Source organism: Barbus barbus (assembly GCF_936440315.1).
Source record: "Barbus barbus genome assembly, chromosome: 42".
NCBI lineage: Eukaryota > Metazoa > Chordata > Actinopteri > Cypriniformes > Cyprinidae > Barbus > Barbus barbus.
This window is the reverse complement of record NC_136720.1, coordinates 20,173,978-20,188,645: the sequence shown is the minus strand read 5'-3', so window position 1 is coordinate 20,188,645 and position 14,668 is coordinate 20,173,978. Positions and strand designations below refer to the sequence as shown.

The window sequence follows — 14,668 nt, the reverse complement described above, 5'->3', positions numbered from 1 at the left end:
GCACATTGTAATAATTCTGCAATAAACGCATATGTATTTATGCAAACAAATGATACATTGCTAAAATGGATATATGTTCACTCTAAATATATAGGGATAGTAGTAGCTTTTTATTTAATTTTTTCATTGATATGTTTATTATTGAAATGTTGTTGTTATATGCATGTGTTAATTTTATTTAATTTCTTTATTTTCTTAAATATGTGGGTAGATAGTATTTATAGAGTTGTAACTTTTTAGTTTTAGTTACTTTTTCTTATTTGTAAGTCGCTTTGGACAAAAGCGTCTGCTAAATGACAAAAGTAAAGTAAAGTAAAGTAAAGTAAAGTAAATAGAAAATGTGTCTATTCTAATAGTTGTCATTTTTATATAGTGCTTCACAACCTATATGTTTCAAAAGCAGCTTTGTAGAAATTTTTATAGAAAGTTCAGTAAGCAACACAAAGGTAAAAAGTACTAGAACAGAACAGAACAGACATGGCTATTCTGACTATGTAACAAAGTGTCTTCTCATCTGGGTTCAATGATTGCAGAGTTTCCTCCTGCATGATGCATCTGCCTGGGAATGACCCCCGGTTGATCTGGTAAGGGACCGTCGCCGGTCAGACCAACCAGCGTTTCTTGTTTGCAGTAGAGTCCGAATGTCACTCTGTGGCCCAAAAACAGAGACCTGGAAAGCCGTCCATGGTCTTTCTAGAGTTTCATCCTGGTTGCAACACAATGCTGTTTGTGTAGTGAAGCTTCTAGGGAGTTTGGTAGTTGGTCGTGTTATACATGACTTAGAGGATGATTGTTGCAGCAGCCCACTGTGTGATTCCTTGAAAGCAGTTGTAGACATATCTAGTAACAGTTTATCGTTTGAGGTGGACCCGATGACCTTTAGAACATGCTTCCTCTGTCCTGCAATATCAGGGCTTGAAACACTGCAGAAGAGATAAGATTAAAATGAATTTAGAGCGCATTTGTGTGATTACAATACAATATTGTAGTGAAACTGAGCTCACGGCTCCAGGTCTCGGGTCAGTGGGTGCTCAAGGCTCAGGAGGCGAATCCTTATGTCTGCAGCTCTCTGGAGCAGATCCAGCCCTTCTCTCCTGTCCACTCTACTGCAGCTACGCAACAACACTTTACCTGCCAGACAGCATAAAATACACAAAACATCTGTGACAGAACAGAGAATGACAAAATGACAACATACAAGTTTTTTAGAATTGAATTTATATATCTCAATATCTGTTTGTATACTATGGTATTTTAAACTTGCAGTGAATGACTTCAATTGCTTCATTGAAAATAAGAGTTAGTTAATATGTAGCTGCAAAGTTACTTATAATTAGTAGAATGTGTAAAGCGGACTATCAAAAAAAGTGTAAACTAAATGATTTCTGAAGGATATTGTGACACTGAAGTCTGGAGTAATAGCTACTGAAAATGTAGCTTTGCCATCACAGGAATGAATTACATTTTAAAATATATTCAAAAACAGTTATTTTAAATTGTAATAATATTTTATAATATTACTATTTTACTGTATTGTTGCTCAAATAAGGCAGCCTTGTGAACATAAGAGAATTATTTCAAAAACATAAAAAAAAAAAAAAAAATCTGAATCAATCCTATCCTCGGGCTCGAAATGTATAAATATATACACACAGCACTCTTCTTTTTGCCCAAAAAAACAAAACAAAAAAAACAAAAACAAATACATTTTAGCTTCAAATCAGACGTTCTAAAGTTGTTATTCATCTTGGAGCTGGTTGGTTTGGTTCAAAACCTTTCAAGAAAAATATGCCATTGAAACCAAGGCCACTTAAAAAGTTACTCTTGTGTTCAAGCGCGCAGTGGCACAACCAGTCGCTATTTAGTCTATTTAGTCACTCACCAAGCTTCATAAGAATGACAGCAAGGTCGTGTTGCATTGTGGGAAGTTGCAACATCTGAGTCTCAGTCTCTTTAGTGCTTAAAACATGCCGGTACAATTCAACCATCTTCCTCTGCATCCATCTAAAAGTGAGAATCAAGCCAGTGACCTTGAAACCACATTATGTGACTTTGAGGTTTGATGACAGACTGATGTAACTAAATGCAAGCATCTCACTCTGTGTTGGTTTGAGCTCTGGCCCAGAGATCTGCAAGCTGCTCCTCCACTTCTGCTACCAGAGGATGATCATGGCCGTACCAACGCCTCCTGCTGGCCAAAGCAGCTTGAAAGCATTTCTCAGCAGTCTTGGGCTCACAAAGACTCAACCTTGACAAATGATGAAAATGCATTAAAATGGACTTCAAGTCATTTCTGTATATTTTACTGGCAAAACAGTGGTCATAGACTCATCGACTCATAGACTATACTGACACCTGTTGATGTGGATGTAGCATAATTTATTTAATTGAGAGAAAAACTAACTTTTTATCTTACTTGTGAATGGCCTTCAGTAGCATAGCTGTGCCTTCAGCACAAGGATGGCCAGAGATGTATCTAGCAGAACTGATCTCTTTGAAAATCCCTGGCACTTCATGCAGCCGTCTATCCTCCAGCAATGCCACACACAGACGACAAAGCAGCTGTCCTGTAAGAGCAGATTAGTGCTACACACGTTCAAATTTACCCTTGCCAAGAAATAACTTGCATGTCTGTTTATAACAGTTATGTGCATGCAGGATGAAATATGAAATACATCTTACCAACTATCAGTTTGACCTCTGAGCTGGCAAGGTGGGATACTGCAAAAGACCGGGCTGTCTCAAGTCCCTTGTGGCAATACATCTCTGTGTCTTTTGGCAGATGCATTTGGACATAAAGCTCTGCCAGCATATGTTGCACTTTGAGCAGTAACCTCATACTGTCACTATCCAGCTCCACATCATGTGGAGGAAACCATCAAAACAGATTATAAGTGAATTAATTTTTTGAATGTATGCAATTTCTGTCAATGATTAGAGCTAATCATATATCAAAATATTAGTGTCTCTTATTATTTTTACCTTTTGGAAAATTTGATCTGCTTGCAGTAGCAGTTTCTCAGCTTGATGCATCTTACCCAAACAGAGCAGAACTTTACAGCAGAACAATGACAGTCTCCACAAACTGCTGTGATCTGGAGGGTCAACATCTAAGAAAGGTCAGGTGAGTTTAGTTAACATTCCGAGAAGCGATCATTGTGTCATAATTTCTGTTCTTCTGTGTCTGCAGATCAGAATTATTACTTCCATAGGATCGTTAGAAGGCAATACCTTGGAATACTTTACATTTTATAAAACAGTCTAATACTCACACAATTTACATTACTATCACTTACAAAAAATATATATATATATATATGTTATTTATAAATGTTATTTGCTCATGATAATAAAAATACAAAGTTTTACCATTAAAATGCTCCCAAGTCTGAGCCATCAGACTCTGGAATGAAGTCACAGGGTCAAGTCCTCTCTCCCTTAGTAGTGTCCAATAATGTATAAGATCAGTTGTCATCTGTGGGTCTCGTTTCAGGCTGCTTGACAAAAACTCCATGGTACTATGAAAAATATAGAGAAATTATTTCATCATTGACTGAAAACTCAGTTGCTGAATTTGCTAAATATTTTTATTCAAAAAGACAAACTAGAGTGACTGTACGCCGGATCACTGAGGAAATCATGCAAATCCTTAAATGAACCAGTTTGCTTGAGATGCCAAGGAATCTCTTCCATTTTTCTTGCCCAGCTACAAAGCTCTAAACTGGAATTCTGAAAAAACTTAGCAAGGATCCGATGGTAGGAGATGTGACCCTCTGTACCTTAAAGTGAAAGAGACAAACGCACAACTGTAAGAACACCCTGGAAATACCTGTTCTGTTTTAATGCTGGGAGACTATATTAATGTATGTCAAGAATCGCAGTGTCAGAAGAACTTTTTTTTTTATTATATGCATATATTAAAAATATATTTTTAATTCTAAATTTATTTTTAATTTTAATAATTTTTTAAAAATAATTATGTTATTTATACAATTTAAATTAAATTTAATCAAAGCGTTGGCTACATAAAGCAACTATTTTTTGTGGCAAGGATAGAAATAAAATAAAGGAGAATAAGACATATAACATAAAACCATCCACACCGTGCAACAACAGGTTAATAGCCTGGCTGAGTGATTGATGCATGATGGTCAGAAGACCATTGGTTTTCTCCTGAACCCAAGGCCAAAAAGCAGAGCGCAGTCGGGCCCATTCCAAAACCTGGACTCTCAAATTACCACAGTAGCCTAGATCTTCCAGCAAAGCCAAAACCTGAGGCTCAGTCAGCCCAGCACGAGACACATGAATAAGACAAAGCGTGTCCCACACCCAGCCTGAGAGATATGTAGAGAAAATACTTAGTAGATTTAACTAATAAAGACATGGCAAGCATGGTTTTATATAACCGTGCTTGTATAAATCAAATTAAAAGGACTTACCAGCCCTGAGTGATGGAGTGCTTGTTTGAGCCTCAGTGACTTTACAAGAAGTAATATCTTCTGTTGGAGAAGTTCTGCAGTAATCTTGTACCCAGCGATGAATGACCTTCACCCAGAGCTCTGGAATTGAATCAGCCTCTATATACCCCTTCAACAGCTCCATCTCTTCCTCCTTCTCCCTCAGCACTCCACATGTCCGTAACTCTGTGCCAATGAGAGCTAAAAAGGCCGGATTATGGCACTGCTTTTTACATACAACTCTTTGCAAAACACCGGCTGGTAGCTCCTTGTAAGGCAAAGACAAATGTTTGCGCAAAATGCTGCCCAGAACACTAGGATCGGAGAGATGGGGACAGCTGAGAATCTGGACATCGGTCCTGCCGGTCAGACTTTTGTAAGTGAGGTCAGTGAAAGTTGTTGTGATGATCATTTTACAATAGGGAGGCAGAGCATCTGGCAGCCATCGTAGTGCCTTTACCTGGAAAACAAAATACAGAAATAAGGTGTTTATTGTTTTGAAATTAAAAATTTAAAGACAACTTGATCAGTCAAACAGGAGATTGAAAGAGCACCTCTTGCTTTGAGAGTCCGAGTGTTTCTGACAGAAGGTCAATACCATCTACAAGAAGAATACAAGGACCAAGACTGGCTGCTGCAGTAAATGCCTGGACTGCCCGATGGAGGTGCATAAACTCAATCACATCCTCCAAATTATCATCCCAGTCTGGAAAATCACCTGCAGAAACCAATTAGATGTAAAATATTAGAATATTTGGTCTTTATTTATAATGCACTAAATGTGTATTACATAAATATTGTATTATTTTATTTTAAAAATTCACAATTATTCAACCTCCAAAAATAAACAAAACACAATTCTGCTGGAAAAATGAGGCAATTTACCGTAATGTGCTCTCCGAAGTTGAGCAGTATACTGTCTAAGCATAGACCTGATGTCAGTGCTGGATGTGCTGGTTCCACAGAAGTGAGAGATGACTTGAACATCAGGATTCTGTCTGCAGAAGGACCGCAGCCACCATGCAACCAGAGTGGACTTCCCACAACCCCTTTCACCACATACTAGTAAAATAGACTCCTCTGAATTGTTCTGGTCAAGATCACTGAAAGCACACAAAAATGTGACCCATAACATATGTCCATCAAACACAGTTTGCCTACTTTACTGGGTTTTTATGTTTTTACCATGTGAAATGAGCTCCTGGATTTCTTGAGTGCGTCTCAGATTTTACATTATGGGTTACAGCATCCATAAATTTGTTTAATGCATTCAGTATTTCTGTGGCGGGTACTGAGGGCACAAACCAGTCACACAATGCACGAGCATGCCTCTCATGGTAATGCAGATCGAATAAATCCTGCCATCCTACAACAAATCAAGTCAAACATCATAAGTGTCTCTGACTTGAAACGTCACATTCCATAATAATATACTTAATATTAAAGTATCAGGTTGATAATTCATGAATTTTCCCTGGGATTTGATTATTAGGTCAGAGAAAGAATTTCTAAGGGTAAATAAAAATAAAAATATGACTTATTACTTATTCTCTGAGACCCTTAATATATATAAATATAGACATACTCATTTATACATATATAATTATGTATTTATTATTTTTTAATATTTGAGGTAATAAGTTAGTATAAGTAATAATAGAAATTATCAACTATTCTATTTGATATATACATGTATTCTTTTATTCAATTGAATATAAATATATAAAGTAATAAAGAAATAATAAAAAATCAGCATAAATAAAATTAATAAAATAAAATATTTAATTCAAATAATATATAATTAATTTGATTAAAAGTCCAGAACTGTGGCCTTTTATAAGGTGACAAAAATAACTTTGAGAACAGGTGCAGAAATGTAGTCTTACCTGTGAAGGGATGTTTTGGATCCTCATGAAATGCACAAATGACTCCTTCCCAGTCAGTCTTTATCATCTCCTCAAGTTCATTGAGGTTTTTGAAGAATCTGTCAAACAGTGGAAAGAAAAAGGAAAATGCAATTAAAATTCTTAACACCCAATACACAAGTGGGCTTCAGCATTTAAAAAAAAAAATCTGCATTTGTGTTTAAAGACACTGTGACTTGTATACTCAAACCTGACAGGAAGACAATGATTTATGATCCTTCTTTTTAGATCTCTCAATCTCTGTCTCTTGCTTTGGCTTTGAGAGGACAGCATGTTCAAGAAATTGCGCATTTCATCACTGCTGTCGTCCTCTGTGTCCTGTGGGGTGCAGTCTTTAAAATAGAAGAAGCAGCTTCTGTTGTTGTCAATGAAGGCTGCCTTGGTGATCTCCAGCTCCGTAAGGCTACATGTGCGATACTCATCCTCCATAACCCAAGGGTAACCAGCCTCTGCAGCGACATACAAGTTCCTCGCCACCTCAGACAATGAACATGGTCCGATATCAGACTGAGATCCATTTTCTGCTGGCAGACACGGTCCATAGCTGTGTCCGAGAAGACAGATGAAAAAGGACGAGCGGTCAATGAGATCCAAACTGATTTTCAACAGCTGGTCATAAAGATCAAGCTTATCATCTCTTCTTTCTTGTTTGCTTTGCTGCAAGTCCACAGGTGTGAAACAGGTTCCTTTTGCCTGGCAAAGAGTGTCTAGATGTGGAAACACTTTTGTTTTCAGGTAAATCAACTCTTCTTGAAGATCACCTGGAACATAACACAGATAAGGCCAGAAAGGAAACCCCAGGTCGGAAGTTTCTCCTATATTTTTTTCTTGGATATTTACTCCTTGCATTTTTAGTGTGTGACTAAATTTCAGAAATAGTTACATTCAAGAAAAACAAAAATAAATGCAAAAAAATATGAAAAGGTAGGCTAATTTTAATTAACGTTAGGCCTATTAAAATTCTCCTGAAGCTTTAGTCAATATGAAATAAATCGTGACTTTCTTGTGGTCTCTCACCGTGTCAACAACTGGTTGTTAAGGAAAGCGTAACTCTAAACTAAATCTGATTGTGTATCACCTAGTTCCGTTTCCCCTGAGCCGTCAACAAAACTCACAACGCTCCCAGATCAGCTGTCAGTCACAGTCTATGACGAAATCTCTTTAAAACGCTCGCTCATCCCGTCGAGCCAATCAACGCGAGCCACGATTGGAACGTGTGAAATCAGACATGTAAGGCTGTGATTGGAAGACAGCAGCTGTGGCTCGCGCTCTGATTGGTGCGGTGTTGTGCGTGGGGTGCTCTGATTGGCTCATACCGGCTGAGCACAGCCCTAGAGCGTAAGAGTTCATATAGCCGACTTCTCTTTCTATCTCTACGCACTGCAAGAGTTCGTCGAGGTGTGGAGGGCGCTGCAACTTCTCAAGGCATTAATCTGCTATTGAGTCTCATTAATAAACCGTTTTTCTTTCAAAAACAATGAGGCGACTGTGGATTATCGGTCTCCTCTGTGCACTTCTGGCATTCGGTGAGTACGTTTCATCAAATGGCCATGAAATGCACCGCGTTATGCAGTTTGATGCTATTGAGCTTGACTGAGTGTGTGAACTTGAGTATTATATTTTCATTTTTTTTAAATAATGCTTCATACGTTACGTTAACGCTTCCTAAATGGATGAATATTTCAGAACAGGAAATAAAGCATGGAGAGTGGATTTGACTCGCATGTGCTTCTGGAAGTTTCCTTAAGATTAAAATGGCCTTCATATAATTATATCCTTTAATATAAAGTCATATCGCACCTTAAAACGATAAATTGCGTTGAAATGATGATGCAATCTATTGTAATCGTACTAGTAATGATTTTTATGGAAAATAATTATGAAAGTAATGCAAAAATAAAAGAATGCGTAGTAATTGCACATTAAGGCTAGAGAAGAATTTAACCAAGGATCTTGGACCATGTTGGATTGTCACATCAAAGCCTTTAAATGTACCTGAGGTCTTCTGGATCAAAATAAAAAAAGGTGCTTTTGCACAAATCAAGAGCATTTGTACGTTTCAGGTGTGGAGAGCCTTACCTGGACAGTTTTAATCAAATTTGCCTTCACATGCAGTGCATTTTCATGTACAACAAACAAACAGCCTGGCTGGCTGGGCACAATAGGGGCTTTGAGCAGATATACTTAGGAATGAAGTTATAAAACACTTGTGATCCAAATAAAAGTTGTATCTTGGTGCGGTGTGTTATATTAAGTTACAAAGTAACCCCATAGATACTGTCTGGCTTTAAAGTGCTCTTTATCACGGTCACATTCACATCATTTGTGTTGTTTCTTAATCTTTAATGTTTTGCATAATTACAGCATCTGTGAAAGCTGATGATGACGTTGACATTGACGGCACAGTAGAAGAGGACCTTGGAAAGAGCCGAGACGGATCCCGCACAGATGATGAGGTTGTTCAGAGGTCTGTATGGACTTGAACTTGCACAACTTCATTCATTTTAAAGCGATGTTCCTCACACTTTGTAATTCTTCATTTAGACTCCGATCTCAAAGTGGGGTAAATAAAACCTCGAAACTCCTAAGAGGTTACATTTTGATATTCACTTTTAGCTCCTCACGAAAACCACAAATGATCCCCAATGGGGTTTGGACATCTGGTTGATGCATTTGTCTTAATCCACAATACCCAAGAGTAAATAGTAATAAGTCCCCAGAGGATGTCACAAGCGTCCTTTGTGCTCTTCCATGATTCCATCTTTTCTCCAACAGGGAGGAAGAGGCCATTCAGCTAGATGGTTTGAACGCCTCACAAATAAAAGAAATTCGTGAAAAAGCAGAAAAGCATGAGTTCAAGGCAGAAGTGAACCGGATGATGAAACTGATCATCAATTCCTTGTATAAGAACAAGGAGGTGAGTAGGTCTTCGTGTTATTCATGTTTTTGCAAATTGTACACAGGATCGACACTTGCTAATTCTTTACTTTTCATCCTAAAGATCTTCCTTAGAGAGCTGATCTCTAATGCTTCCGATGCCTTGGATAAGATCCGTCTGTTGTCCTTGACCCACGAAGATGCTCTTGCTGGAAATGAAGAGCTTACTATTAAAATCAAGGTGTGTTAAAAATTAGTCCTGAAACCCACCCTTACTGATCGACCCCGTTTACTGAAACTTTCCACAGGACACAGTAATATAACATGGCTTTTACATTTGCATTGCAAAAGAAATTCAAACACATGTGAAGCAAATTGAGGAGCGTTTCCTTCCTTCATTTTCATATCTTAATTTTGATACTCAACACCTTGTTTAGCTATGCAAACACTTACACTTTATTAGTTTCTTTAGTAAATAGTTTTGAGATTATGCGATATTTAGTCCTATATCTTTTGTCTGTCCTCTGCAGTCCGACAAAGAAAAGAACATGCTTCACATTACCGACACTGGTATTGGCATGACCAAAGAAGAACTGGTGAAGAACCTTGGTACCATCGCCAAATCTGGAACCAGCGAGTTCCTCAATAAGATGACTGAGATGCAGGAGGAGGGTCAATCCACCTCTGAGCTGATTGGTCAGTTTGGTGTGGGATTCTACTCTGCCTTCCTTGTGGCTGATAAGGTCATTGTCACCACCAAGCACAACAATGACACCCAGCACATCTGGGAATCTGATTCCAATGAGTTTTCTGTCATTGACGACCCTCGTGGAGACACTCTGGGCAGAGGCACCACCATTACGTAAGCAGTTGAACTTAAAAATTCACAAAAAAGTGTGTAGATTGTGACCTGTAACTAAAGAAGGTTTTTTTTTTTCTTTTTTTTTTTTTTTTTTTTTCCATCAGGCTGGTGATGAAAGAGGAGGCTTCAGACTACCTTGAGCTGGAGACCATTAAGAACCTGGTGAAGAAGTACTCTCAGTTCATCAACTTCCCCATCTACTTATGGAGCAGCAAGGTCAGTGTGTCCACCAAAGACTCCAGACCTTTTAGTTTGAAGTTCACCAATAGCTGGAGGACATCATGAACTTATCGATTTGTGTCTTTTTCAGACCGAGACCGTAGAGGAGCCCATTGAGGAGGAGGAGGCTGAGGCAGAGAAAGAAGAGGCTGCTGATGAAGCTGAGGTTGAGGAAGAGGATGAGGACAAGGACAAACCAAAGACTAAGAAGGTACTGTATTTAGCTGCATATATGCAAATAAACATCATTAGAAGCTATCTTATAGATTTTTCTCAATGATTTGAACGATTCATCACTACTTTCAGGTGGAGAAGACCGTGTGGGACTGGGAGCTAATGAATGACATTAAACCCATTTGGCAGAGACCTGCAAAGGAAGTGGAGGAGGATGAATACAAAGCCTTCTACAAGACCTTCTCCAGGGTGAGACAACCTGTGCTTTACACACAATCAACTCTTATGATCCTTTGTGGATTCTTGGATCAGTTCAAGTGGAATCATTTTTAATTTTCAGGACTCTGATGAGCCCATGTCTCACATTCACTTCACTGCTGAAGGAGAGGTCACCTTCAAGTCCATCCTCTTTGTCCCTGCATCTGCACCCAGAGGCCTTTTCGATGAATATGGAACCAAGAAAAATGACTTCATCAAGGTAATTTTGATAATCAAGAGGGAAAAGAACGCATTCTCATGTTGTATTTGATTTATTAATTGTACCCAATTTGGTTCTTTTAGCTATTTGTGCGTAGAGTCTTCATCACCGATGACTTCCACGACATGATGCCCAAGTACCTCAACTTCATCAAAGGCGTTGTAAGTGCTTTTGTCTAAGTGTAGCCAGTAAGATATTTAGGATGCATTGACATTTCTGTGACTAAAAACATTAACAATCCTAATTCTGCACGTACAGCATGTGGCATAATTAAATTTCTTAGATGTGTAATGCATGTTTGCATTGCATTTCCCTAAAAGTGATAGCCCTCCTGTGTATTGGCTCATTGGTAAAGAGCATTTCCATTCTTGAGCAGATTGCATGCATGCGCTAATGTAATGCAGGTTACAACTGTAATTTTATTTGCCAAAATAGGTATGTTACATTTGTTTTCTGCAAAGTGTTTGAAATGAACTAATTTTAAAGTCGTCATTTAATACTTTAACCCAGGGAATAATCAGTGTTATTATAAATGTCAAAACTATTGAAATTTGGCTTTAATTGAAATGAAGCTAAAATAAATGTTAGATGGACAAACTGGAATAAATTATTAGATGGAATTTAAAAAAATGTTTTCCTGGCAACTTGTTGAAATCAAATAAGTTAAAGTATTGAAATGATTAAAACTGGAGTAAATGAATGAAAGCAATGCACAAAATAGTTCATATAAATTGAAAATATAAAAATAATTCAAAATAATAAATTACAATTGTATAAGTACTAAATTGTAAACATTTTTTATTTTTTGTATGGATGTTATTTAATGGCATATTATATGGATGGTTTTTTAGTTTTGGCCAATTTATTTCGCTGCATCACTATAATGAATGTTTGGTGACCGAAAGTTTGTTCTCATTTTTCAGGTGGACTCTGATGATCTGCCTCTGAATGTGTCCAGAGAGACTCTGCAGCAACACAAACTGCTCAAGGTGAGCTCATTGTGTTACAGATCAAAGTAACATTGATTTGATGGTTTATGTACAGTTATGATGCAAATGCAATGTACTTACTGTACAAGCAACTGAGCTACTTTCAACACTCACATTGGGGCCTTTGTTCATCAGGTCATCCGTAAGAAGCTGGTGCGCAAGACCCTGGACATGATCAAGAAGATCGCCGAGGAGCAGTACAATGAGAAGTTCTGGAAGGAGTTCGGCACCAACATTAAGCTGGGCGTGATTGAGGATCACTCCAACAGAACCCGCCTGGCCAAGCTGCTTCGCTTCCAGACCTCCCACCACGAAACCACACTGTCTAGTCTGGAGCAGTACGTGGAGAGAATGAAGGAGAAACAAGACAAGATCTACTTCATGGCAGGAACCAGCAGGAAGGAGGTGTTTAAATGTTTTTACTCTGAACTGCTTGCTAAGATACGCCACTTCTTTTTCCATATTAACATGTAATCTTTCTGGATAAGGCTGAGTCTTCTCCATTCGTGGAGAGGCTGCTTAAGAAAGGACATGAGGTCATCTACCTGACCGAGCCAGTGGACGAGTACTGCATCCAGGCTCTGCCTGAGTTTGACGGCAAACGCTTCCAGAATGTGGCGAAGGAAGGGGTGAAATTCGATGAAAGCGACAAGGCCAAGGAGAAGAGGGAAGCTTTGGAGAAAGAGTTTGAACCCCTTACCACCTGGATGAAAGAGAAGTCCTTGAAGGACAATGTATGATTATTTTCAGTGACTTTATTGTATTGCATATTATAAACTGACTGTTTTAGAAGTGGCAGATAAATTGAAACAAGTTTGTCCCTGTGTCATGTTTCAGATTGAGAAGGCTATTTTGTCCCAGAGGCTGACCAAGTCTCCCTGCGCTCTGGTTGCCAGTCAATACGGATGGTCTGGCAACATGGAAAGGATCATGAAAGCCCAGGCTTACCAGACAGGAAAAGACGTTTCCACAAGGTACGTCCTCTAAACAAATGTTATGTGCATTTGCAAATTCTAGTTGCAATCACCTTTTGCAACTGCATAGGAAAGACCTGGCAACATCTAACACTTTGAGGGTTTGGTCACATTGGCGAATTTTTGTGAAATATTGCTAGCAAAAGCCAATTGTCACTATACAGACTTGAACCCGTATCAAAATCTGCATGTGCAAATGTGTGGATTCCCATTGAAATGATTGGATTTTCCTTGCAGACTTTTGCAAACTATGATAAATGTGGCCACACCAAATTCAAAATCGAACTTAACACTTATTGATCTGAACTGAACCTACACTGAACACTTGAGATAAATAATGGCACTACTGTCTTTTAAAGCTGCTTTACAGCAGAATCTGAATGGTCTCAGTAGGCGAGTTTCTATAATTGATTCTGCTAGTTTCCTGTTTATCACTGATATGTTGCTTTGATACAATCTGTGTTGTATAAAGTGCTATAAATGTCTTGACTTGGCACCTTTAGAATTGTGGTGACAGTGCAGCCCACCACTTCCTATGTGAAAAAGGAAAAAAATATTCTACAAACTATGGTCATAAACGAAGTAATTTTTTTTTTTTTTTTTTTCTCATTCTAGTTATTACGCAAGTCAAAAGAAGACATTAGAAATCAACCCCAAACATCCTCTCATCAAGGAGATGTTGAAGAGAGTTCAAGTAAGACAAGCATAACTCTTAAGTTCATTTTAAAATCTTGCTTTTAGGAGTTCAAATTGTCTGATATATTGTGCTTTGTGTTGTAGGAAGATGCCGAGGATCAGACCGCTGCAGATTTAGCCGTGGTGCTCTTTGAAACTGCCACACTGCGATCCGGCTACCAACTCACAGACACCAAAGCATATGGAGACAGAATAGAGCGTATGCTGAGGCTCAGCATGAACCTAGATCTCGACGAACAGGTGCACACAAAGTCGAGCACCGCTAAGAAGAAAGTTGTTCAAATGAAGTGTGGCTTAATATCCTTTTGCTGTGTCCACAGGTAGAGGAAGAGCCAGAAGAGGAACCAGAAGAACAGACAGAAGAAGCCGAGGATGAGGAGGAGGTCCAGGCAGATGAGGAAGCAGAAGAATCGGTGAGTGTGGAAATGTTCATTTACTCACCCTCATGTTGTTCCAAATCCATACTTAATTCATGAAATTCAGAATTTAAGGGGTTTGAAACAAACATGGTGAGAGATCATGGGTGAACTGCTATTTTAACCTTTCCTTATGTCTTAATGTGTCTTAACACATGGATTTCTCTGTATTTCAGGATGGCACAGGCAAAGACGAGTTGTGAAGTGTAAATCTGGGAGGGATGGGGTGTCGGACTGTGATGCAGAGTGAAGATGGCGATCTCAGCTGGTTATCTTTTCTCTGTGTGGGCGGGTTAGGGGATAGGAGCTGTTTTTTGTTTTTTTTAAAGCACAGCGTTTGTTTGAAATTTCTTTTTTTTTACATTCCTCCATGATTGTAAATTTGTTAATATTTAACTGACCCAGTTGTGGAGTGCTGACTCCTGTCCACTGAACCATTAAATGTTTCCGGAAAAGGACCTTGTTGTGTGTCTTTTACCATGCGTCTCTGTTTTACTCAATCTTCAAACTCTCTGCAAAAAAAAAAAAAAAAAACTGGATTCCAGTTTTGGTGTTTAGTTGTCGTTTTTGTTTTTAATTTATTTTAGTAGCCTCAGCACTT

At 38.4% G+C, this 14,668-nt stretch overlaps 2 protein-coding genes across 2 annotated transcripts; one reads left to right on the top strand and one right to left on the bottom strand.

Annotated features, from left to right (window-relative positions):
* Positions 1-472: 472 nt before the first annotated feature.
* Positions 473-7,312, bottom strand: LOC306861878 (tetratricopeptide repeat protein 41-like). The gene is made up of 16 exons (XM_079404364.1): positions 6,573-7,312; positions 6,344-6,441; positions 5,643-5,823; positions 5,343-5,560; positions 5,012-5,175; positions 4,440-4,917; positions 4,104-4,334; positions 3,620-3,779; positions 3,370-3,518; positions 2,983-3,110; positions 2,683-2,875; positions 2,417-2,567; positions 2,099-2,248; positions 1,883-2,004; positions 1,005-1,131; positions 473-923 (listed from the first exon to the last, which is right to left on the bottom strand). The coding sequence occupies exons 1-16, from the start codon at positions 7,229-7,231 to the stop codon at positions 521-523; spliced, it is 3,612 nt and encodes a 1,203-aa protein (XP_079260490.1). The 5' UTR covers positions 7,232-7,312; the 3' UTR covers positions 473-520.
* A 391-nt stretch (positions 7,313-7,703) lies between these two features.
* Positions 7,704-14,525, top strand: LOC306861553 (endoplasmin-like). The gene is made up of 18 exons (XM_079403890.1): positions 7,704-7,908; positions 8,747-8,849; positions 9,158-9,299; positions 9,384-9,500; positions 9,790-10,121; positions 10,226-10,337; positions 10,432-10,551; positions 10,647-10,763; positions 10,855-10,992; positions 11,076-11,153; positions 11,916-11,981; positions 12,117-12,386; positions 12,470-12,715; positions 12,819-12,955; positions 13,571-13,649; positions 13,736-13,891; positions 13,972-14,064; positions 14,244-14,525. The coding sequence occupies exons 1-18, from the start codon at positions 7,860-7,862 to the stop codon at positions 14,268-14,270; spliced, it is 2,382 nt and encodes a 793-aa protein (XP_079260016.1). The 5' UTR covers positions 7,704-7,859; the 3' UTR covers positions 14,271-14,525.
* Positions 14,526-14,668: the final 143 nt, after the last annotated feature.